Below are 25,214 nucleotides of genomic sequence, written 5' to 3'. Positions count from 1 at the left end.
CTGACTACTAAGTGTTATTACTCTAAAATGCATGTTGTATGATTCAAATTGTGACATTAGCATGACATGACTGCAAGTGTGACTCAAAATGTAATGGAAGTAGGATGTTATGATGTCAGGATGATGGGAATATACTGTGACATTATTATGATTGCTGTATAAGTACCTTCTTGATTGCCATGTAACAAGTAAATATGCTGTAATATCACTTACATGAAATACAGTGAAATTTGACTGTACCAATTCCATGATGTCATTGTAATTTGTAGCAGATTTAAGCATAGATGCAAAATATATTTGAAAAGTACTCTACAACCTTGAATGTTATTCACTTGATGAATATACTAATATTTCATGACCTTCTCCAAAATAGTCTGCAAATTCAAAATTTTGCTTTCATTTAAAATATTTGATCCAAATGTGTTTGGTTTTACTATCAGAAGTCTTATGTTTTATGTAAAATATCCAAATTTGGTAAATTCACAGTTTCCTAATGTTGCCCAGATCTTCACATTAGTGTTGGTCTTGTTACCTTACCCACTCTAAACACACTGTTCACATTCTCCCCTTCTTTCCATAACTATTCTAGTGGTCTTTTAAGGGAAGCAATAAATAACACCTTAAGCTTATGGCACAGGGAGAAAATTAATGAATGGTATGCTTGCAGAAGTCGTTTCCCTTCTTACCAGAAAAGGTTATAATTGGACTTCTGCTTTACAAAGAATACCACTCAAGCCATAACTTTTCACTCATGAAAATATTAGCCAGTTTCACTTCTCCAAAAGCTGGTGATAGTTCAAATTCTTCTTTGACTTTCCTTTGTTCAAGAGCATAGCAAATGACAATGTTTTGTTTTGTTTTTACTTTTTAGTCTCTGAAACTATAACATGTTAAGACAAACTAATGGGCCAGAGAGATTACTCCTCCAGACAAAATCTTGTGGGTTACAATTATGACAACAATGTAGAAGAGAGACAAAAGCAGTTCTGCCTGCCTCATGTAATACTGAATCTCTCTAATATTTAGGAACATTTTTTAGTATATATTTTTACATTTTTATTTTTTATAATACATTCATGACAGATTCATGCTTTTTTACTTTTGAACACAAGAGATGAGGTGGATTGCAAGTTCAAAGAACATTCCCTTTTAATATGTGAATTACTATATCTAGTCTCTAAAAGTTTTTTTTTTTAATATATTTTATTTGATCATTTCCAAACATTATTCGTTAAAGACATAGATCATTTTCTTTTCCTCCCCCCCACCCCCCATAGCCGAGGCGTAAGTCCACTGGGCATTAGATGTTTTCTTGATTTTCTAAAAGGTTTTCTAAAACCTTTTCTAGTTTTTTCTATTTTCATATTGCATACTTGCTTAGCTAGTGGATCAAGGCTTTCATCCTGCTCTTTGAGAGAGAATAAGATAACTTTAAAATCAGAAAGCCTATAGAATTTCCCATTTTTACATTTACCACTAACACCAAATGACTAGGTGATTTTGCCCCTTGGAGCCAAAAGCCAAAGTATACATTTCTGCTTTTCCCTCAGAAGAATACTGAATGATTTTAAAAGCATATATTTTGAATAATAGTGGGGGAAATTCTTGTATAAACATTCTTTTCTTTCTCTCATCTCTTCCCTTATTTTCCTTTCTTCTAGATTTAACTTTTTTTTTGTAATGGATAGTATGCTGAAACCTTAAGTTTGTGGACCCCAAATTAAGGTTACTTCTCTAAACTAAACTTGCAAAGAGACAGAGGCAAGCAAAGAAGATTCTATATTACTAGGCCTCTAATGAGACTTCATTTAGTCAAAATGTATAATGAATTTTGTGGGAAATTGAGGTAGTATTTTCCCCCTTTAAATCTATGCTGTTAGTAATTTATCAGCAGCTAATTTTCATGTGAATATAAGAACCATTGCATTTTACAAAATCCAAGATTATCCTTGTGACTTTATAAGAGCATTTTTAGTTCTGTAAGTCTTTGCTAAAACAAAGGGTCAGGGTTCCAAACCTATAGATTGTTTAAAACAACCAGGCAAATACTTGCATTTTTTTAAAGATTAAAATTAATTTAAAATTTTTTAATTAAAATGGCAAGCCATGGATTTTTTTCTTCTTTCAAACTTAAAATCTTCTAATGATTTCTACAGTTGTGTTTGATACTTAATTTATGACCATTAAAAATGGATATAGAATTAATGAAGAGGTTCATAAACAAACCTGAGGAATTGTCTTCTCTCTTTTGCAAATTTATTCTTTCTCTTTAAAGAATACCAAGAAATTGAAAAAATAAAATTATTTTCTTCCTTGCATTCTTAGCAACAAAGCAAATGATTAATTTTGAGAGAGACTATACTTCTCTGGTTCCATCCCTTTATTGTAGGAGATTACAGATTAACTAATATTACCATTCAGAAAATAGTAATATGCTCATCCCTGAAGTTCTTTGAAAAACTGAAAAGTATAAACCTTAGACTGTTTTCAGAATTTAGTAAAAATGCTAGGTGAATCCAAAGCATTTTTCCTAAATTTGAATACTTGCTAGTAATCATGATATTTTTATTACCCTTTTCCCCTTTTCTACAAGCAAAGCTTGCAAAAAATTTAAGGAAAATATTTTTGTATATTGTGAAAGATGGTTAGAGAAAGTTGAATTCCATCATGTTGATCTTTATAAAATGTCAGTTTCCCAGGGAAAAAAAATGACTATACAACATGCTCAATATGATATGGCTTGCTTGAGGTAAAATAACCTGTTTACACTGAAGAAGAGAAAAGGGTAGGGAAGCTAAGGGTGATTTTCTTCAAGTATTTAAAACAGTGAGGAGAAATTAGACTCATTTTTCTTCTTAGAGGGTAAAATTAGAAGCAATGTTTGAAAGTTGAAAGAAGTATATTTAGACTTGATATAAGGAAAGATTTTCAAATGGAACTCTCCAAAAGTGGAATTAACCTCCTTGGTAGGTAATGGGTACCCATCATTAAAAATCTTCAAGTGAAGGCTGAATGCTTACATGACGTTATTGCAAAAGTGATTTCTTTATAATTTGGAATTGGAGTAGATGGGCCCTGAGGTCTACCAAACCTGAAATTCTGTGAGCTTGTACTTTTATTTGCTTTTAAAAGAACTTCACTATTCTCTATCATGGTTTATATGATAATCTATAATGGAAGCAGGTCTGCTTTTTTGCTAAGAGAAAAAAGTCTTGCTAGCATAGCACTTGAGGGTTTGCAAAGGGCTTTCAATATTTCAGCATATCCTTTGACCCTCACTTGTGAGGTAACTACTACAGATATCCCTAGTTTAAAGAATGGGAAACTAAGGCTGAGAAAAGCTGAGATTTGCCAATAGTAGTGCAACTATTAAATGTTGACAAGGGGGATTTAAAATGTAAGTCCAGTGTTAGATAAATTACATCATACATTTCCTCACTTTTTTTCCCTCAGGTTTATTATTCACTATCCCAGAATCAGGTTGACTGTTGGGTGGGTACAAATTAGTTTTTTTATCTCTCCTAGACCTGCTACAATGCCAGTCCTTTTCTTCTTTAATGTAGGCTGCCATACTACTTCTATCATCTATTCCAAATCTCTTTGAAAGCCTTCTAAACCCACCCTTTTGGAAGAGAATTTCAACATGCTCTGCTGAAAATAATTGGGAGGTCTCTTTTCCTCACTGCCACTTCCACACTTCACCTCAGCAAATTTTTTTTCCCTTGAGGTTGGGAGAAAAAAATTAGCCCTCTCCATGCCAGTGCCAACCCTTACTTTGGTCTTTGATCCTCATGTCCCCGAGTTCCTTGCCACCCCTCTTCTCTCCAAAGCTACCATTTCCAAATTCGCCTATGTCTTTCCCACCTTTACAAAAACTTTAATTGAATCAATTAACCCTTCAAGTTATTTTTCCTATGTGTCTTCCCTTTGACAGGCGAATTCCTAAAACCAAAATCCATCTGCTCCTCAATGAGGTCATTATGATCTTTATTGATAAATCCAGTAGCCTTTTCTTACATCTTATTCTTCACTTCCCTGAAGTACATGGCACTGAAAACATACTTTCTGGATAACCTTCTTTCACCCATTTTCTGTACATACTCTGTTGCTGGATTTTCACAATAGCTTTCTGTTGTGGTTCTCTGTTTTCCAGTTAGACTGGCCCTCAGGATCTTTTGCATATTATCCATATCTATCTCCCTCTGCATGGACATATCCCAGGGCTTTATCCTTTCCACCCTCTACTCTTAATGTTCTCATGAAATGCGATGAATTCAATTATCATTTCCATGAAGATGACATTTTTATAAATGGCTTATGTGTGAGGGTATATACACTGGTGTAAGTATGCATGCATGTGCACATACACATAGATACATAGCCCTCATCTCTACCTTGAGTTCCAGTCCTGCTTGACATCTCCACCTGGATGTCCCATAAAAATCTCAAACTTAGCATGTGTAAAAAATGATATCTCACACCCTACTCTCTCCCCCTGCCCAATTCCCTTCCTCATTCTTCCTGTCATCTTGGATTTTAACCTAGGGTGGTAATGGTGAACCTTTTAGAGATGGAGTACCAGGCCCCACCCTCACCTTACCCCCTAGACTGAGTGCAGTGCCAGCCCTCCACCAGACATCTGAGTGCCATGCTGCACCCCCCTCCTTACCCCAGACAGGGGAGGAAGAAAGCACTCCCATTGGGCTGCTGAGCAGAAGGGTGGGTGATGAGAGGTGAGTATAGAGAAGGGGAAGAGTTCTAGTGTTCTGATCCCCTTCAACTCTGCTGCCTATGAGCTGCCCTCCTTACCCTATGTGGGCTCCTATTGGGCTGGTGGGCAGAGGGGCAAATGATGTGAAAAAATGTCATCCAGGCATGGTGGAGAGGGGGAAAGGAGCAGCTCCACCTGAGACCCTCTGCTTTTCTTGTAATAAACTCAGGTGAGGGGAGGGAGAGGAATTCGGAGAAGAGCAGGCTGAGTGGCTCACATGCCCACAGAAAGCTCTGTGTGTGCCATCTTTTCCACCTATATCATGGGATCACCAGCACTGACCTATGACTTGACAAGGATTTACATTCATTCACATACATGTACATCCCCCACGTTTTATTGCCAGTCTTATTGATCCAACCACAGGGTATCTCACATCCATATTTTTATTTTTTTAAACCACAACTACCTTTTATCTGGACTCTCATAATTTGATCTGGACTACTAGAATAACCTCTTAATTTATTTGTGTCTAGTTTTCCCTCTCATTCAGATTTTACACAGCTGCCAAATTAATATTCCTAAAATAGTGCTCCTCTCTTTTTAAAGTACTTTATTGCCCACCTTTCAGGATGATCACATAAACATTCTCCCTTATGCTCTCTACACTCCAGCCAAACATTCAGTCTATAGCGACTGTACAGTTAATCAAGTTTTCCATGCCCAAAATGTTCTCCCTCCTAATCTCTGATTCTTAGAACCCTAGATCTTTCAAAGATTAGCTAAAGTACAACCTCCTACAAGAGGCTTTTCCTGATTCCCTCTTAGTGCTCTTTCCTCATTTTATTGTACATTTATGATATTTATCTGTATGTGTGCATATATGTATATGTAATATATTAATATATAGTATTAATCTAACACATACCTAGTATTAATATATAACATTGATATATATATGTATATATAATATCCTACATTCACTTATTTACATGTTGTTTCCCCCAATGCAGTATAAAGTTCTTTTTTTTTTTTTAAATATTATTTTATTTGGTCGTTTTCATACATTATTCACTGGAAACAAAGATCGTTTTCTTTTCCTCCCCTCCCCTTCCCCTCCCTCCCCCCCCCCCCCCCCCCCCCCCGCCTTTCCCTCTCCCATAGCCGACCCATGACTCCACTGGTTATCACATGTGTTCTTGACTCGAACCCATTTCCCTGTTGTTGGAGTTTGCATTATAGTGTTCATTTAGAGTCTCTCCTCAGTCTTATCTCCTCCAACCCTGTAGTCAAGCAGTTGCTTTTCAGCGGTGTTTTTACTCCCACAGTTTATCCTCTGCTTGTGGGTAGTATTTTTTTTTAGATCCCTGCAGATTGTTCAGGGAAATTGCATTGATACTAATGGAGAAGTCCATCACCTTCGATTGTACCACAATGTATCAGTCTCTGTGTATAATGTTTTCCTGGTTCTGCTCCTTTCGCTCTGCATCACTTCCTGGAGGTTGTTCCAGTCTCCATGGAATTCCTCCACTTTATTATTCCTTTTAGCACAATAGTATTCCATCACCAACATATACCACAATTTGTTCAGCCATTCCCCAATTGAAGGGCATCCCCTCATTTTCCAATTTTTGGCCACCACAAAGAGCGCAGCTATGAATATTTTTGTAGTATAAAGTTCTTGAGAGGCAAGAATTGCTTCATTTTTGCCTTTGTATCCTTAAAGACTATCATAGTACCTGGAATATAATAGGCACTTAGTTAGAAGGTTTCTCAGAGCCAATTGAATTTAACTCACAGCAGAAAAAGAATCTGCAACTCAGCATTTCTACTATGGGGTTATCCATCATCTACGTGAAGACCTCTCGTTCATCCTTCAAAAATCAAACAGAGCAAGCCTGAGTTACATTGAAAAGTTCCAAACTTTCTAGTTGTAAAATTGTAAGGTTTTAATTGAGTATTTCTTTGTTAGAATTTATCAGAGTAATTAAGTAAAAGGTTGCCTTATTGCCTCAGTTATATACTACCTTCTCTATTTGGCTTTATTGCCCAAAAGTTGCCCAGTTGGCTCTCCTTTGGAAAAGATACAATTGGTAATGCTAATAGGTCCAGAAATGATCATTTAAAATATAATTAGTAAACAGTTAAAGAATTATCTTATTTGTCAAATGATCATAAAAGAGAGACATAGTTACCAATTACTAGTATTTTTTTCATGATCTAACTGTTAACATTCAAGTTTCTTTACTTCTCCAATAAATATCTAGCATCTATAATTAAATTAATTACAGAATTAATCACAGGATATAGGAATATAAACCCGGAGGAATTTGGTTAATTAGCCACATTTCGTCACCTTTTCTGGAATATGTTAGGAGAACAATATTAAACTATTCTTTGCTGCACAGGCTTTGTGCTTATTAAAATATTAAAACCTATTTTTGAGTGAATAAAATATTTCTTTTAAAATAAAATTTTTGTTAGAACTCACATGTTGATAAAAGTATCCCTTTTGGGATCACTCATCATTACTGTTGCTTAGTTTGTTAGTGTATCCATTAGTTTAAGCAATAGTTAAAAGGATTTTTTGCCATTTGTGTCTTGGCATGATTGAAGTGCTTTTATTACTTTTTTTTTTGCCAATTCTAAAGAGAAAAAGATACATAAATAATACCTGATATTATATAATATATATTATATATACATATATATTTAGCTTAATAACTAAACCAGGTAAACAAAACATGCAAATTGAAAAATGGAAAGAGGAATATATTTCAATTTTGAATGATTATGTCAAATTCTTTTGAGAAATGTCTGCTCAGAAGAGCAGTCATTTCTTTTGTTTGTTTGCTCCTTTCTCCTAAATTATATCTGCTCTTGGTAGTCTAGTAGTAATTTATTTCACCACTCATAGTTAATTTAACTTAAATATTCTGTCCCCAAATCAGATATATTACCCAACATGATTATTCCACTGGAAGTTAAATGATGGCAGAATCATAACTTAGTTTACCTTGCAAAGTTTTGCCATAATATCTTATATAGTAAAAATATTAACTTCATGAAAGTACTTTTAGGTGACCTATATAATGTTCACATTATAACTTTGGGAGGAAAATAACTCCTATGATACTATTCTGTCAACTGTTGTCATGATATGTCTACACAGTAGGTTATGAAAACATTGGATAGCTTTTGAAATTATAGGAAAACTCTGGTTAGAGTCATAAGAATAGAATTTGAATCCTGACTTTGCTATTTATTCTCTATTGAGCAAATCACTCAACTTTTCAGTTTTTTATTCCTCATCATTAAAATGAAGAGATTACACCTCACTACAGGATCTTTAACATTCTTTCTGTTCTAAATTCCATGAAATATCTATTAGTTTTATAGTAAATGGTAACTGAAAATATAATTATTAATCTGTTTTTATGCCTAATTGTATTCCAATTTTTTAGTGAGCTTTTCAATGAAATAAACTATCAGATATTACCTTGCAATAACTTTCATCTAGAACTTGAGGATCACAAAACATATATTCTCTCATTTGATATCACAACAATTCTGCAGTAGTAGGTGATATTATTATCTCTATTTTACAGTTAAGGAAATAGAGACTCAGAAAGGTTAAGTAAATTTGTTCATATTTCCACACCTAATTTTGAACCTGAATATTCCTGAATCTAGTACTCTTTCCACTAGCTTCTTTGGCTATATGATGATATTCTTACATGGTTTACTTCATAGGGTCATTGGGGAAATTGTATCATAAATCGTAAATCACTTTAAAAATTTTAGTCCGTTCCTTGTATTTATTAGCTTGTTGTCATCCATGGTGGTATTTTTTTGGAGTGGTCTTTTTTATTTATTTTTATTTCATTAAATTTTTTTTTTAATATTTTTCCTTGTTTCCAGGATTCATGCTCTTTCCCTCTCTTTCTTTCCTCCCCTTCCCAGAACTGACAAGCAATTCCACTGGGTTTTACAAATATTATCACTTGATACCTATTTTCATATTATTCATTTTTGCTATAGAGCAATTTTTAAAAGCCTAAGCCCCAAATCACATACTCATATATACATGTGATAAGTGATGTCATATGTTTTGCTTTTGCATTTCTACTCCCATAGTTCTTTTTCTCAATGTAGATAGCATTCTTTCCCATAAGTCCTTCGGGAGTGTCCTGGCTTGTTGCATTGCTACTAATAGGAAATTCCATTACATTGGATTGTTCTACAATGTTTTATATTCTGTGTACAATGTTTTCCTGGTTCTGCTCATTTCACTCTGTATCAGTTCATTGATATTCTCCCAGTTCATATGGAAATTCTCCAGATCACCAATCCTTACAGCAAAATAGTATTTCATCACCATCATATACCACAGTTTGTTCAGCCATTCCCCAAACGAGGGAAAATCCTTCATTTTCCAGTTTTTTTTTTTAGCACAAAGAGTGCAGTTATGAATATTTTTTACAAGTATTTTTCCTTTGGGGTACAAACCTAATAGTGGAATGGCTGGATCAAAGTGTATGCATTTTTTTAAAGCCCTTTGCACATAATTCCATTTTGCCTTCCAGAATGGCTGAATTAATTCACAACTCCTCTAGCAATTGTAGTTTCCCAATTTTGCTACAAACCCCTCCAAATTTATTATTTTCCTTTATTGGCCAATCTGCTAGGTGTGAGGTAGTAACTCAGTGTTGTTTTGATTTGCATTTCTCTGGTTATGAGAGATTTAGAACACTTTTTTCATGTGTTTATTGATAGTTTTGATTTCTTTAACTGAAAACTACCTATTCTCTTTTGTGTTTTAAAATAAAATTTCCTGTTGACTTTTGATAAAAATTTTGATATTTTATCATTGTTATTTTGAATGAAATTAATGTTAAATGTACTTAGGCCTTAATATTTTAGTAGAGTGGTTAGTAGGTTTAAAACTGTGTCTAAAGAGAAAAAATAGATAATTATTTTTAATTATTCCTTTTGCTAAGGCTTGTTAAATATGAGAACACATATCAAAGTGAAATTTCTATACCAATAATCTTTCTTTGCTCAGTATACGGATGTCACTGTTACAGTACCATGAACTTTTAAATCTTGGCTACTGAGTTAGTTTATTAACTAATGCTAAATATAACATTATTGGAAAGCTTAACCACAGTTATGTTGATCACAGCATGGTCCTATTGCTAGAGAAAGGAGGATAGTACAGGATATTATGAAACTAATTGTAATGTGTAGTGTGTAATTACATAGAATATATAATTATTTCATAATAGTGCATTGAATAAAAGTATCACAAAGGTAATTAAAATGTTGTTCACAAAACCAGTTTTAAATTTATTGTATCACCTGTCCTTGATAAAATCTTACTTGCACATGAAAGACAATATGAAAAAGGTAGACTAATTTTCTTTATTGATTCTGTTTCATTTCCAGGTGGTGGTTTAGCTGTTGGAACACTGCTTCTAATTGGTTCGTATAGCTTATATGATTGAATTATGCCATTCCTCCCCCACTTTATTGGATACAATTTAAAAAACTAAGTCCTTTCATTATTGAGTCTTCTGTAATTTTTCTTAAAGGCTTGATGAGATAAAATAAAATCTGGCATAAAGAATTACCTTAAGAGAGTTGATTATATGGAAAGGAGGTATCTCAGTAGATAGAGAGCCAGACCTGGAAATGGGAGGTTGTAGGTTAAATTTTGACCTCAAATACTTCCTTTGTGATCCTAGGCAAGTCACTTAACCCCAATTGCCTGGTCTTTTACCATTCTTCAGCCTTGGAATCAATACTTAGTGTTAATTCTAGGACAGAAGGCATATGCTAAAAAAAAAAAAAGTTAATTACTACTCACTATTGTTGTATTCTTATCCAAGTTCCATTGTAAAAGGAGAAACATCTTACTCATTCTTATAACCTGTACAGTGCCTTGAATATAGATGCTCCATATTTATTCAATTAATTCAATTCAGAAGTATCCACCTAAAGGGATTAAACTAGACAACTACATCAAAATTTAATGCCCTTACTTTGATCAGTGAAATTTTAAAAATATGTATTATATTTCACTCTAAAATAGTTTAAATAAGTTTAAAAATCAATTAGTATTTTGATATCTTAATAAATAATATTTAAAATTTTAAGTAAGATATATAATATAGTAGCCAACTGATTGGATGAATTTTGAAATTTTGCTATCATAAATAATCCAGTTTTAGACATTATTACTTTGTTTTCTAATAACTAAAGAGATAGAAGAATAATTTGGAAATTCATTAATTAATATTGAGTTAGACTTTTATTGATGAGACTACTGCTTAAGATCTGCCCTTTTTTATAATTGTACACATGGAATCTTGGAATTAGCCACCTGTTCTGGCCTTTCACACACTGGGGGAAAGCTTTCTACATTGTACCTAGCTGATAAACATCTATTGTCTGTTTGACTTCTTATAAGGATAGGAAACACTGATGATCCTAACTTGATAAATAGAAGCAAAATTGAACTTGAATACTTTTTCCTTCTATGTCTGTCATCAATTAAGGTCATAATGTTTGCCAAAGAGCAGGTCAATTTATTTGTTTCTTCTTAGTTTTCTTTACACAATTTTCAGTACTTCAATGGGTGTATGATTTTATTAGTGAGGTACAAGCTTCTTTTGTAGATCTACTCATTTTCATCCTTTGTGCTTCTTGATCTTATCTTTCCATAATATATGGTATTTATGAAAGGTTGCCTATTCCTTTCTAATATGTTCATTGTAGTTCCCTCAATTCATATATAACTTATTCCCCCAAAAATATGTATATGGAAAAATGAGGATAGTTAATTGATTTTCTCTTTGTCACTGTTTTTCTCCCAAATAATAAAGTCTTATGGAGTTCTTTCCCCTATGTCTTTGGTATCTCTCCTTAGATACCTTGTGAATCATTTCCTGTATAGAGTCTGTGTACCCTTTGTCTTCTCCATCTGATTTTTTTCCCTCATATTCTTTCTCTCTGGTGCTATTTCCAGCTTTTTCTTCTTAAAAGATTCATTTGATCATATATTTAAATCTAGAAGGAACTTTGGAAACTATCATGTCCAATCCCCTATCTTATAGAAGAGGAAACTGAGCCTGGGGAGATAATTGACTTGCCAATGTTATATAGCTTAGAAGTAACTGAAATAGAATTTATATTAAGGTCTTCCTAACTTCAGTCCCCACACCCTGCTATACTTACCTGCTTTCAACATTATGGCACCCATTGTTTCCCAGCCTTCTCCTATCCAACTCCCAATCAGGACTTATCCCTTTTATCTTCTAAGATAAGACAAAATCAGCAATATTCTAAGTGGCCTGACTTACAGACATTCTATGTAAACATTAGAGTCCAAGAACTCTTATGTTAGAATCCAGCTATAGTGGCTCATTGACCTTGATAGTGATAAGAATTTGTTATAATAATATTTGGTTATCTTTCCATCTTAAATTAATGTATTTCTTCCATATTCATAGTTTTAAGACCTTGGGGTGACTTCCTTTTCTTTATTTGGAAATTTCACCATGTTTTCCTTTATTTGGTTTTTACTATTTTGTGAGACTTTCCTGTTGACAGATTTTTACTATCCATTTTTTAAATAAGACTTTCCAAATGCCTTTGTATTGTGAAATTTTTATATTCTGCTTGTTGATAAGGCCATGTGTTTGTCATGTAAGATGGTTTTTAGACTCTTATGGTCTCATTCTGACAATTGATTTATTTTTTTAATGCCAATGTGAGATTATTTCAGTTGGTATTGATGGCCTTTCCTCTGTCTGTTTTCCCATTTTTAAGCATATGAAACTCATTTAAATAGGTGAGGATAGAGTTATTTTTTATTGTGTGATATGGAAATTACTTTAAAAGACTGATATATATTAATTTAAGGTCACCAAGGAATTCAGCTATGTAATTCCTAAATGAAAACTCAAGTCAGCAGTCAACCTTTTATGGAGTTTTTAATTACAAACAGGAGGAAGAAAGGTATTAGAGATAGAGAGAGGTGGGGGGGAGAGAGAGAGAGAGAGAAAGAGAGAGAGAGAGAGAGAGAGAGAGAGAGAGAGAGAGAGAGAGAGAGAGAGAGAGAGAGAGAGAGAGAGAGAGAAAGGGGAGAGAAGGGAATAGGGCTTAATACCCCCTCTGCTTAGGCTGGGCCAAAGGCCCAAGCCCTTAGATAGCTGAGGCAAAGAAAAGAGATCAGTCCCTATCACTCACGTGACCAAAATGGAGAAACAGTCTCAGGGGCCTCCACCTCCAGCCTCCTTCAGAGCAAGCCCTCCTCTCAGATCTCTCCAGGAGCTCTCCCTCCATGACCTCTCTCCTCTCAGACTCCTTCAGAGCAAAACCTCTCAGAGCAAAACCTCTCAGAGCAAAACCTCCTCCATCTGTCCTCAGACCCTGCTATCTTTAAGGAAACCATCTAAGTCCCCTCCCCTCAGTTCTCACATCTACCAATCACTATTGATGTCTCCCCTGTGCCAATGGTGGCTCTAGCTTAACCCAGGACCTCCCAGAGGTCTGTTTCCTTTGCACATGTCTGTTGAAGGTCATATTCTCAAATAATTAAATCTTGATCTTTGCTGCAGCCCTTCCTAAATCCTGTTACTCTGAGTAGGGTGGAGATTGGAAGTTCCAAGACCTGGTTCTGTCATTCCAAGTATCTCTATTGTATCAATTCTAAAATCAATCATGACTCAAAGAACTTCCTGTTCTATGCTTAAGCATAGTTCAAAGCCCTTTCCATTGTTTAGCAAAAGTTTCTGTCCTAAAGTAGTCTTAAGTAGGGAGGAGAAGGATCCTTCCATTCCAAGGAGTTTCACATTCCAATAGAGTTCTTACTATCAGTAGGAAATTTTTCAAGTATGAAATTTCCCAATGGGGAAATTTCCAACATTCATAAGTCTAAGAAATTTTAAGGTTTACAGTTGAATATGATTGAATGTTCATCTTTGTTCTAATGTGTCTATAATCTTATTATATTGATAGCAATATCAGAAATCACTCACATTAGTAGAATTTCCTTATATTCCAATATAATATAAACTTCTTAGTGATAAGAAAGACTTTCCTTTTCTCTATATCCCAGGACATAACAGAATTCCTGGCTCATTGTAGATATTTGACAGATACTTGTCCAATTCAAATCAGTCATTTCTTGTCTTTTATATTTTTCAGCGTTCATGATGTCTTGTGCATTTTGATTACATTCTTAAAAAACATATTCAAGATGTGTCGAAGTAAAACTTCTATATAACCTACAAGTCTTTAGCGTCTCTTATTTCTGAATCTTGAATGATATTTATTAAAAAATCTTGTCTTCCTTACCTCTGTCTACCTTGGCATTGTAGGCACCAAATACCAAGGCAAACACTGATTTAATTTGAATGTTCTTCTTTAGTTCCTTGTAGAATTTCTTTAATACATCTTCTACAATAGTTATTGGTACATAAGCTCCATTTATAAGACCATGGCACTCTTTCTCAAATATTTACCATGAATACTGCAATATGAGATTACCAAATGTCCCATAAAATGATGTTTCTTATTGCTTTCAAATGCATGAATAAAACAACTTTCATCTCCCTTATTTGCCTCTTTAACAAGAATCTTTAACAAGTTCTTCTATTTAGAAGCAATTTCCTTTAGTCTTTTTTTTCCCCACTTATAGCAACAGTGTCAAAATTGGTAACAATTCTTTATCTATAATAGTTTTACTGAGAAGCATTGTGGTAGAGAGGCAGTAGACCTTGGTTCAAATTTTATCTGTGACACATATGATATATCAGTGATAGTAAATCTTTTAGAGATGGAGTGCCAGGTCCCTCCCCCACCCCACCCCCCAGAGACCTTGTGCCACGCCCCTCCCCCACATATGCTGGGTATGCCCCCCTCCTTACCCCACACAGGGGAGGTAGAAAGGGCCTCTCATTGGGCTGCTGAGCAGAGGGGCAGATGAAATGAGGAATGTCATCCCCAAGTGTAGAGACAGGGAGGGTAGTGGCCCAAGTATGCTCTTCTCCCCTCTAGTTCTGCTACCTGTGAGCCACCCATCTTACCCACTGTTAGCTACTATTGTTCTGCTGGAAAGAAGGGCAGGGATATGAAAAAATGTCATTAAGCATGGTGGAGAGGGGGAGGGGAACAGCTCTACCCAAGTCCCTCTGCCTTTATAATAATGAACTCTGGGGAGTAGGGGGGAGGGAGGGAGGGAGGGAAGGTGGCCACATGCCCACAGAAAGCATTCTGCATGCCATTTTTGGCACCCATTCCATATGTTTGCCATCACTGTCATATACTGTCATACATACTGTATAACCCTAGACAAGAAGGATTTTTTTCACCAAGAGTTCCCAATGTCAGTAAGATCATAGATCTGTCAGTAAGATCATAGATTTTCCAAAAGAAAAAAGTATGTATTTCTTTTTTATCATTGATCAGCATTTCATAACTTAAAAATACCAATATGTACAGTGTTTACAGGCAATTAAAAAATGATGATTCTTCATGCCAATCACCCCCTTTTTTTACCTCTATGAATCTGCAGAAGTAGACATTGGGCATTCAAGACAGAGGCTGTTTGTTCATTTTCTTTATGTAGTAAGGGGAACTTTGGCTAGAAAATTCATCTTTAAGGGGCAAGCCTATTGATTTTAGCCTGTCTTTACTGAGCTAGCTGGAGGTTCTAGAAGTAGACAACAGTCCATTGCCAGGAACATCCATCCTCTCACTCCTGGCTTTCCATCATCGATCAAATATATCAGAATTTTCACTCATCTGGCATAGGTTAGAGCATCCAGAGTCACCTTCATGCCAAGGAGCATAATATGATTTTGTTTAGAGAAACGTGAAATATATTTTAGAAAATTTTCCATAAATAATCATTTTAATGAAACTTTTTTAAAAAAGATAATCTAATCTAATAAAGGAGTTTTGTTAATGTGGAACAGTTTCTTCCACAGTGATGGCACATAAGGAAGATATTACTGTGTAGGTGATTTAATAAAACCTTTTCTTCTTTTATTAACCCAAATACTTTAATGAACCATAAATCTTGTCAGAGTGAACTTCCTAATAACTCCTTCACAGAGTATCCTTCCATTCTACCAGAGCAGCCATAGTCTAGATCTTATGACATTGTATTACATTCCACTGGACCACTAAAGACAACCTTTAGTCAGCCTTAACTTTTACTAGTAACTGACCTACTTCTTTTGGTCATAGATCTTTTTATGATACCCTTCACATCACTTCCTTGTTTAAGCCTTCATTAGGAATATTTGACATCCTACTCGGTCCCACCATGCCTCTCTCCATTGCCTTTTGAATGACACACAGTTTTAATTTTTCATATTCTGTGATGTATCATGATATATATGCAACATATATCTGTGATATATTATACAACTCTACCAGAAAAAATTGATGTTAAAGTAGTGTGTGTGTGTGTGTGTGTGTGTGTGTGTGTGTGTGTGTGTGTGTGTTAGAGAGAGCTGGAGTTCTTTCAAAGCACTGCATAACTTACCCAAGCAAGTCGTTTCATGTCTAAAGTGAAATTAATGTTTTTCAAGTATAACCTCAAAGCATATGTAGATTATTGGATGGCTAGATAGATGGAAAGAAGAGGAGAGGTGAAGAGAAGAGAGAAAGGAGAGGAGAGGAGAGGTGAAGAGAAAAGAGAAAGAAGAGGAGAGGAGAAGAGAAGAGAGAAGGAGAGGAAGAATATTTACCAAGTACTTACTATGTGCTAAGCTTTGAAGATATGATTAAATAAGACATCATTAAATTTTATTCTCATAAAATTCTGTAGAAATGGGAATAAATGAGTATAGGTCATAAAGCTCCTTTTTGTCTTGATAGTGATCTGTTTGCTTATACTTATCACCATCACAAAGATTTCAAGTGCCCCTTGAAATAATCCTTCCTATTGGCCTTTCAAGCATGATAAAACCAATTCTGATAATTCCTTTTTATCAAAGCCTTTTCAAGAAGATCCTATGAGCTGTCTTTCCATTTAGCTATAGTTTCTTTGTGCCTCCTAAATTAATATTTAGCAAAAACTTTGGTGGGAATCTAGTAGTTTCGTTATAATCAACTCATTTGTCATTGGATAAAGGTCTCAGTTTGAGAGTAATAACAATTAAATTGATAATTTGATAATGAAGATTGTGCTTCTTTAACACTTTCTACTCCCTATTTTACTATTCTCTCACTTTATCTATGAAGGATGCCACATAAGACTGAAGGCCATTTAGTAATTTTATTTGTATCATTGATCATGAAAGATACACTGTGGCCTAACTTCTGTGTAAAAAATAACCCTGACTTAAATTTAATAATCTTATGATCACTAACAAATCAAATAACAAAAAATTTATAGAATCTAAGAAAATAGAATAGACTTTGGAAGTAAGATTCAGGCACTTCAATTAATCTTTTGTTATTGTTATACATAGTTATGGGACTTCACTAAGTAGATAGTAAAGATTTTTATTGCATAATCTCAATAGGGCAGCAAGTTATTGATAGACTACTAGAACTAGAAGGGACCAAAGAGGTCGTTTATTTCAACTTCTTCATTTTATGGACAAAGAACCTCAAACCTAACTAGAGTAAATGAATTGTTCATAGTGGAATCATGAGAGTCAAATTCACCAAATATTAGATGATTTAGGTTCATATAATTTTATAGATAAAGAAACCAATGATCCAGTTAATTGCCTGTGATTTACATAGTAAATGTTGAATGTGGTGTTGAATCTGCCCATCCCAGTGCTCCTTTCAGTAGTTCATATTACCTCCCTAAACATAATTAATAGGTGAACAAATGTCTGACTGTTGCACATTCCCTCATATAAAGAATCTATTTCAATATAATGCATTACCTTGGTAGCCCTAAGTATTTTATTCATGTTAAAACATTATTCTGATAATGATTTCATAGACTTCTCTGAACTCCACAAGGGTTCATGACACCAAAAAAAAAGGTTGTAAAAATACTCAATAGATCTTTCAACAAACCTATCTCTATAGTTATCTTCCAGGGAACTTTACATAATTTTAGTATATAATCTTGAGAAACACTACAACAAGAAGGACAGAAGAGCCCCAAACTACTTCTTCAGTTACTAGCTCTTGTGAAGTAGATTTTGGGGACTCAGTATATCAGAATAAGATCATTTGCAAGATTGAGTAGGATGTATAAACAGAATTACCTCACCAAACTAGTTAAAAAGTAGTTGTTCAGTCAACTAAACTGGGCAATATTTAGCATGAGAGCCAGCCAAAGATTCCCTAGAGCAATCAGGGATGTCAGTGAAGGTCAGGAGCATGATGGGGAATCATGCAAGTCTTCCACTGTCCTTATCAGAATATTGTAGGTGCTTAAAAAGGACTTCACTAACAGATCAGTAATGACAGTGAAAAACCCACATTTGAACTTCACCACCTCAATAATCAATATGCTGTGTAAGGAAGTGGTAGGGCATCTAAAAAAATGAAATAAGATCCTGAACCATCAAAAGAAATCTCCTGGAAGCAGCCCTCAGTGATTATTCTCAAACCATATTGAAGGAAGGAAAATTCCAAAAGATCATTCCTGGTTGTTACTTTTATCCATATGATCCATATGCTTTGATTCTCACCACTCTAAAATATTTGTATTAATGATCTACCAGCAAGTCAATCAGGAAGTCTTTGTTAAACAACCACTGTGTACTAGACACCAAACTAGGTGTGGTAATATAAAGAGAAAAGGATGAAATGGTCCCTGGGAGGAAGAGGAAGAACAACACACATGTTAACTTAATACTTATTAAACTTGTAACAAAATAAATATAAAGCAGTTTCTAGGGGAGGCAATATTATGAGCAGCTCAGTGTCGGGAAAGCCCTTGGGGATTTGGTGGCCTTAGAGTGGAATACTAAAGAAGGCTTGAAATGCTAGGAGGCAGAAGTGAGGAGAAAGCACCTGGAGCTACAGGAAACTCCTGTATAAAGGCAATGCCGGTGGGAAAGACAGTGACTGAATCACAGATGGTCTGAACAGGAATAATGACTATTAAGCCTGAAAAGGTAATCTGTAGCAAGCTTGTGAAGGGCTTTAAATACTTCCTAGAACAGAGTTGATATTTGATACTAGAGCTCTAACTAGCAACTGCAGTGCAGCTGGTGCATATACTGTTGGACTTGGAGTCAAGAAGAACTGCATTCAAATTTGACCTCAGACCCTCACTAGTTATGTGACTCTGGGAAAGCCACTTAAACTCTGTTTGCCTCAGTTTCCTCAGCCATAAAATAAGGATAATAATAGCACCTATCTCCCAGAGTTCTTGCAAAGATCAAATGAGATAATATTTGTAAAGTGCTTAGTACAGAATAGCTGCTATATAAATGCTTTCTCCTCCCATCCCCACTCCTTGCTTTACGGTATGCTCAAGAGCCTCCCTGAAGAAAATATGAAAAGAGATCAGACAGGCCTTCACCAATAGTTTGGGAAAACTACACCTGTATAGTAACAACAGCCTGAGAGATGAGAAGATTGCTTAATTATTTCTTAAAATCCTATTCAGAACAGGATGCAACATCAAAGTTCTCCTAAAGCAAATTTGTATCTTATCCTTAATGTCTATAGTTATAGGATACTATAATCTTGTCCTTAGGTTTATAAGATACTATAATACTGTAGTTACACACAAATGCCACATAAATGGTAAGATACCTCATCAATAAGCTTTGATTGAAAGTTATGCCAGTGGTACATAAACCTTTCAGTCTGTCACACTGGAAAGGTTTTGAGTTTGGTACCAGCACACAATATACACCTTCTGGGTACTGTCCCAGCTAAAGTCAGAGGAACTTATCTCCTGGAAGCTGGTCACAAGCTCAGTGAATTTTGTCATTTGGAGTGCATCAAAATAATTCAATTTAATAAATATTTATTATGTCTACTACGTTCAAGGCCCTATGGATATGAAAATGATAGCAAAATAGTCCCAGCCTTCAAGGTGTTTACATTCAGTTAAAGGGATATATTTTGATGAGCAAATAAAAAGTAATTTGGGTTTTGGGATAAGGCTAGTGTACTGACTGTACACACATCTTTCTAAGTTTCCAAAACACATTTATTGACTATTTCACTTGATGATCCTCACAACTGCCCTATGAAGTAAATACCAGGACATTATCATCTACATTTTATAGATGAGGAAACTGAGGCAGAGATCAACTGTCTTGCCCAGGGTTACATAGCTAGGAGATGCCCAAGGCCATATTCAAATACCATTCTCTCTTGACCTGAAGAGCCTCCTGACTCTTTATTCAGTCATATTGTTTCTTCTAAGATGACTATTACCCTAAAAATAGAAGAGTTGTGATCTGTATCTGTGTACAGACTACCCATGTCAATGGCACTGATGAAGTTGAATAATAAATAGAGGTACAATACATTGGCTTAAATAGGATTGGAAAGGGTAATATATTTACACACAGCCTTAGTTTCTATTTGACAAACCTGTGGTTTCATGGATGTGGCTAATCCCTCTCTGCTACAGATGGCAACTTACCCTATAGGTGTATTCTCCCATAAATTCTCCTCAGAAGGTTCACATAAGGTGCTGGAGGCCTTCCTCCATCAGCTGTGTTCCCTTGTTTCAGGACTAGCCCGCCTTCTTTTCCAGTCATAGATCTCTGATAACATTCTTTACACTCTTGCTTTTGTGTAATCCTTTATGGAGATATTCTAGCATGCTCCAATTTACATGTGCCTTTATATCTCTGGAAATATAACTTACAGCCACAGACCATATTAGAATTGTTTAGGTTTTGTCTTGGATACAGATCTTTATTTCATCAATGTAAAGAACTCTCTTGTGTAAGAATGATCTCCGTCAATGCAGATTGGTAACTCACCTATAGCTTAATAATCTTAGTTATTTGAGATCCCAGAAATTTAAGAGAGTTGCTTAAAATCCCACAGCTAATTTTTTAAGAGGTAGGAATCGGTTCCAGATCTTCCATACTCTTAAGGCTTGTTCTCTCTCCACTAAACCAGTCTAAGATTGAAAAAGTTAGGGGGCAGCTGAGTGGCTCAGTGGATTGAGAGTCAGGCCCAGACATGGGAGGTCCTGGGTTCAAATCTGGCCTCAGACACTTCCTAGATAGGCAAATCACTTAACCCCCATTGCCTACTCCTTACCACTCTTCTGCCTTGGAACCCATGCAGAAGGTAAGGGCTAAAAAAAAAAAGATAGACTTTTTTTTTTACAAGGCAGAAATTTAAGGTCATTATAAGTATTGCATAATTTCCCCAGAACAATCAAAGTCACTGTTTTATTGACTTGTGTACATGTATTTAATATCCAAATATTTTTCATTATTACATAAATTTAATATACATTTCAGATGTCAATGAACTTACCAAAACTGTTGTTTGTCCTTTATTTATCTATATTTTGTCTTTTTCTGACAGTTCCACCTATAAATGGTGAGAGTAACATAGAGGTAACTAAAGCATCCTTTTTTTACTTAAAAAATGTTTTTAATTATATGTACAAACAATTTTTGGCAATTATTTTCTGCTTTTTTGCGAATCAGATTTTATTCTTTCTTCCCTGTCCCTCCACCTTCCCAAGGTGGAAAATAGTCAGATATAGGTCATAACAGAACTGTTATGCAAATACATATTATATATTCCTTATGCCATGACAGAAGACATACTGCGTATAAAATAAAAAACTCATGAACGAAATAAAGTGAAAAATGATGTGCTTTGAGTTCCAATCAGATTCCAACAGTTACTTACTTAGCTGTGGATAGCATTTTTTTTTATTATCAGTCCCTTAGGTTTTTCTTAGAACCTTATTTTGCTGATAATAGTTTAGTCCTTTACAGTAGATCATCATATAATATTTCTGTTACTGTGTTCAATAGTGTTCTCCCAGTTCTACTCACTTTACTTTGCATCAGTTCATATCATCCTTTCCAGATATTTCTGAACTCATCCTATTTGTCACTTCTTATGACTTAATAGTATTCCATTATAACCATGTATTGCATCTTGTTTGACCACTCCCCAATTGATGTTTCCTCAGTTTCCAATTCTTTTCCACTATAAAAAAAGCTGCTAAAAATATTTTTGTACAAATAGGCTCTTTTCTCCTATCTTGGATCCCTTTGAGATACAGATCCTGGAGGTATTGAGGCTAGATTTAAACCCAGGACCTGTCTTCAGCCAGACTCTCCATCCATTGAGCCACCTAGCTGCTCCAGGCAACTTAATTTTTAATATTATCTCAAAGTAACCAGATTTTACCTCTAAAAATCCATTGGGAAGATATCAGTAAAACTTTTTTTGTTTTTAAATGCATATAGATTTTTCCACCAAAGTGTGCATGTGTGTGAGGTAAGATTTGAGGCTGGGGAGAGGAAAAACTAAAATAAAATGTCAAATCAAAAGGAATAAGAGACTGTTTTAACTTATAAGTAGAGCATTCCAAGTTCATATATTTTTCTGCTTCATACTATGTTGAAAGACAAGAATTGTGTTAAAATGCAATAAATACTCTTTGGAAATCATCCATTTAATGGAAAGAAATCATGATACTTTATCCTGTGGTCATTAACTTGCCAAAAATAGAACCTCTGCTTGGTGGGTCAAGTAAAAGGGATCATTTGCTCTCTCCATTGGCAAAGTGATTTGATCCCTTTTTATTCGACTATTAAGATCCTTTGGGGGAAACAAAAAGTATGTCAAATAAAAGAGAAGCAACAAAGAAAACCATTTTAAAAATTGGTTCTATACCAAATTGAGTCCCCCATGCCAATTCTTGTTGGAGTCTAGGATGGAACATTGCAAAGAAAAAAAGGATTTGGAGTTCACGTACCAAATCCCAAATGTGCCACTTATCTTTCTATGTGAACTTGGGAAAGTCCCTTCATTTCTCTGGGCCTCATTTTCCTCAATTGTAAAATGAATGGCTTGGACTAGCCCTTCCAATGCTAACCCTTTGATTCTAAGGCATCAAAGGAATTCTTAGACCCAAAGACACGAAAATAAAAGAAACTCATATGTAGTATTTAACATTAGACTATGTCCATTCATTTTTCATTGTGAATCTGAAAAATTAAGTCTTATATTTTAGACCTAAGAAATACTAGTATTGTTCAAGAAATTATATATATATATATATATATATATATATATATATATATATATATATACATATAATATAACTTTTGTTAAATTTTCTGTGTACATTCAGTAGTCAATTAATAAGCATTTCTTAAACTACCATATGCTGGGCACTGTGCTAAATGTTTAGGGATAAAAAAAAAAGTGGCAAACTGCAGTCCTTGCCTCAAGGATCTCACAAACTAAAAGGAAATGTCTGAAATTTCCCCAAAGTAAAATTGTAAGCTCATTGATGACAGATATTATTTAGCTTTCTAATTAGTATCTGTAGTGCTTGGCATGTAGTAGGTACTTAACAAATACTAGTTGAAAGGAATTGTTCTTAAATTATTTTTTGTCAAAGGAAAAAGTTGGATAATTTTTTTATGATTTTTGATTGAGGAGTATAATACCTACCTCATAATATGAGTATATAATATTCTACATGTTCTAAAACTATTCATTTATTTATTTTACAGAAGAAGATAAATACAATATTTACTCCAGTTTGATCTTCAAGTATTTCTTGGCCGAGGGAATAGTTTGTGGACATACTTTGTTGGTCGCCTCTGCTAAAGAAGACCCTGGTGACATTTTACAGGTATGGGAAATACTTCTGTAATGCATGAAATTATGAAGAGTATGTGTGTGTATTTCTTTGAGCACATGAATTTTTTTAATTAACGCTTTATAGTTCAATCTAGGTTTAGACCTACTAGGAGTAGAAAAGCCAGGAAAGTTGGCAAATTGTCAAGACTACACAACTAGTTAGTAGCCAGCCAGATCCTGTAACTCATGTTCTCTGAATATCTCTTTACTGCTACCATATTGATTGTTTAAAATATATAGATAGATAGATACACACACACACACATATATATATACAAATATGCATGTGCGTATATATGTATGTGTGTGTGTTTAGTATACTTGGGTGTGTTTTTTACTAATAAAAAATCATATAAAATACATAGGCACTACAAAAATATTTCAATAGCTTAACTTTTCTGTTTTCTTTTCTGTATTGTTCAATTATTCCTTTCTCCATTTTACTCACACATTTGACATTTTTATAATTTTCCTTGATACTATAGTAACTGAATGAGTTTCACAAAATTTAATCAGATTTTCTTTATCAAGAGCAGCCTGTACATTTGAAGCAGTCAGAAATTTACCAGCTTATGCAACAACTTTCATGTTGGTAGTCCTCTTATTTTATTATTGAGGAATCCTTTTACTTGAATTAACAGATGCCTTTTGCCTAAGAATATGTTCTGCTGCCATTATGCCTATTATGTTTTATCTTGTGCACTTAGAATGTATTCCTGATGGCATGATGTAATTGCTACCACGAAAATCTAATAGTGAGTTTCCTTTATGTAACATAAAAGATACACTATTGCATTTGGAAGTTTTTATTTGTTCTGTTTTATTTGTTCTGTTTACAACATGCAGTTTGAAAGATGTTCATATTTAATTAGAAAATTTCACTTAAATGACAGTTTTCTACTTGTCAAAAAAATACACTTGGTGCCACTAAGTTTTCTAATCAGTAAAGTAGACTTGAACTTTTGTGGATATAAATGATGGTACTTGGACATTGTCTCTCCCCCCAAAAAAAAATCCCTTTTGACTTTTTATTTTTAGCCTGATTTCACCAGTAAGCAAACCCTTGTGAAGAAACCCCTTAATGAAACCTATGCATAACTTCAACTATTTCATAGTTTGTAAACTTAGAGTGTTGCCTGAAGCCCTGACAAGCTAAAACTCACACAACCAGTATGTATCAGAAGCAGAGATGTGACTTTAGCCCACTGTACCAAACTGCCTCTTTTGACTTATATCCTTATTGACTTATATATATATTGACTTATATATATTTTCTTATATCCATTTAAATTTAAAATTAATTTAAATTATTTAATCAATATTAAAAGTTTCTACATATACTACTAATATACTTTAAAAAATAATTTAAAAGTCATATTACTGTCTTACATATTATAAAGCTGTTATTCTGAAAATGTATAGCTTTTAGTTAGCTCAACCAATATTCATACTAAACAGTAATTTTTAATTTTATATGGGCAATATTTACATTTTTTGCTTCCTTATGAATATGTTTTAAATGAGGGTATTGTAATAATTATGAACAATAATATATCATCAGTCACCAAAAAAAAAAAATTCAGAGCTTCAGTCTTCACTGGATAAGAAAAATATAACTATATGATTGATGTAGTTTAATCTAACCCACCTAAAGCGTTCTTAAATGTTTTCGGAGGGGAATATTTGATTG

General features: G+C 34.3%; 1 protein-coding gene across 1 annotated transcript in view; it reads left to right on the top strand.

Moving 5' to 3' along the window:
- Positions 1 to 25,214, top strand: part of ELP4 (elongator acetyltransferase complex subunit 4) — a 281,026-nt gene that overhangs the window by 3,650 nt on the left and 252,162 nt on the right. The window contains exons 2-3 of the mRNA XM_007497217.3: positions 10,160 to 10,195; positions 23,395 to 23,516. Coding sequence (XP_007497279.3) covers positions 10,160 to 10,195; positions 23,395 to 23,516 — 158 coding nt within the window. The remainder of the gene's footprint in view (positions 1 to 10,159; positions 10,196 to 23,394; positions 23,517 to 25,214) is intronic.

The sequence above is a fragment of the Monodelphis domestica genome, chromosome 6, assembly GCF_027887165.1.
Source record: "Monodelphis domestica isolate mMonDom1 chromosome 6, mMonDom1.pri, whole genome shotgun sequence".
Taxonomy (NCBI): domain Eukaryota; kingdom Metazoa; phylum Chordata; class Mammalia; order Didelphimorphia; family Didelphidae; genus Monodelphis; species Monodelphis domestica.
This window is presented reverse-complemented; position numbering and strand designations above follow the sequence as displayed.